General features: G+C 50.0%; 1 protein-coding gene across 1 annotated transcript in view; it reads right to left on the bottom strand.

Annotated features, from left to right (window-relative positions):
• The window catches only part of TMEM114 (transmembrane protein 114), a 40683-nt gene that overhangs the window by 36482 nt on the left and 2494 nt on the right, over positions 1-1707 (bottom strand). Inside the window, exon 2 of the mRNA XM_006015527.2 lies at positions 1057-1137. Coding sequence (XP_006015589.2) covers positions 1057-1137 — 81 coding nt within the window. The remainder of the gene's footprint in view (positions 1-1056; positions 1138-1707) is intronic.

Genomic DNA, 1707 nt, shown 5'->3' on the forward strand with positions numbered 1-1707 from the left:
AATGGATGTAAGCATGCCAGCATTTGCTTCCTAGGACTGAGGCCTTCAGTTCCATTCTATGAGATCTAGCCTCTGAATCTGATGCTCCAGCCAGTTTTCTATCCACCTTACAGTCCATTCATTCAGCCCACACTTCCTTAGCTTGCCTGGGAGAATGTTGTGGGAGACCGTATCAAAAACCTTGCTAAAAACAAGGTGTAGCACATCCTCTGGTCTTCTTGCATCCACAGAGCCAGTCATAGAAGACAATCAGGTTGGTCAGTCATGACTTGCCCTTGTTGAATCTGTGATGACTGCTCCTAATCACCTTCTTCTCCTCCAAGTGCTTAAAAATGGATTCACTGAGGATCTGCTCTATGATTTTTCCAGGGACTGAAGGGAGGCTGACTGGTCTGTAGTTTGTCGATTCTCCTTTTGCCCTTTCTTAAACATGGGCACTATGTTTTCCCTTTTCCAGTCGTCCGGGACCTCTCCTGATAACCATGAGTTTTCAAGATGACAGGCAGTGGCTCTGCAGTCACATTGGCCAACTCTCTTAGCACCCTCAAGTGCATCCCTTTCAGCCCCATGGACTTGTATAGGTCCAGCTTTTCTAAATCGTCCCTAACCTGTTCTTTCTGCTGGCCGCTCACCTTCTCCCCAAACTGTGCTGCCCAGTGCACTGGTCTGGGAGCTGACCTTGCCTATGAAGACTGAGGTGAAAAAGGCATTGAGCACTTCGGCATTTTTTGCATCTTCTGTCACAAGGTTGCCTCCCCCATTCAGTAAGGGACCCACGCTTTCCCTGATCCTCCTCTTGCTATCGACATACTGTATTTGTAGAAGCCTTTCTTGTTACTCGTCACATCCCTTGCTACCTGCAACTCCAATTGCAATTTAGCCTTCCTGACTTTATCCCTGCATGCCCAAGCAATGATCATATACTCCTAAGGGTATAGAACCACGGGTCTACACGGTCTGTCCCAGGAAAAGGACCTGCATTTGTTCCCCGATGACATGACTGGGCAAGTGGTGGAGAAGGGATGAAGGTACAGAAATGATATAACATTTACTCACGGAGAAGCTGTTTGTGTGAGGCTGTGAGGTTTGCCTTCTCATGCCAGAAGGGATTTGTCAAAGGGAAACATTTGCTCCTAACTGAGAGAGAAGAAGAAAGAAAGAATTTTAAATAGGTTAATTTACTAATGAAAACAACTACTTCCAAAAGCCTTCTCCCCTCAGCCTTCACATACTGCTCCTCCTGCCTTCTCCCCTTGCTCTGAGGAGTTGTGAGTGGAGAAGCATTTGTCCCATTGCTCGGTCACCGGCTTCTCTCTGCTGGCTCAATGCTGCCGGTCAGCAGGGGCAGGATTAGACCGGACGGCAGAGTTTGGGGCAAATTTGAGAATCCCATGCGCAGGCTACTTCACAAAAGAGGCAATGCCTGTCTTTGCCCTGTCCAGACTGGGACTGGCCACTGCTTCTGACTGGGAAATCTTAGCTGGAACTAATGCCGGGGGCCGTTCCCAGGCGTGAGACGAAAAGGGGGACAGCACAGGGACTGCGCCTAGTGCAGCCTCTTCCCAGGGGCTGGGAGTCTCTGTGCCTTGGGCTGGTTGGAGGCTGAGCTCAAGGTTTTCCTCCCGATCTGTGTAACGTGAAGCCGGTCGGGTCGCGCCGGTGCCTGTCCCGCGCTCACAGCCGCTTTCTCCAGGGATGTAACTTGTG

This window comes from Alligator sinensis, unplaced genomic scaffold (assembly GCF_000455745.1).
Source record: "Alligator sinensis unplaced genomic scaffold, ASM45574v1 scaffold73_1, whole genome shotgun sequence".
Taxonomy (NCBI): Eukaryota; Metazoa; Chordata; order Crocodylia; family Alligatoridae; genus Alligator; species Alligator sinensis.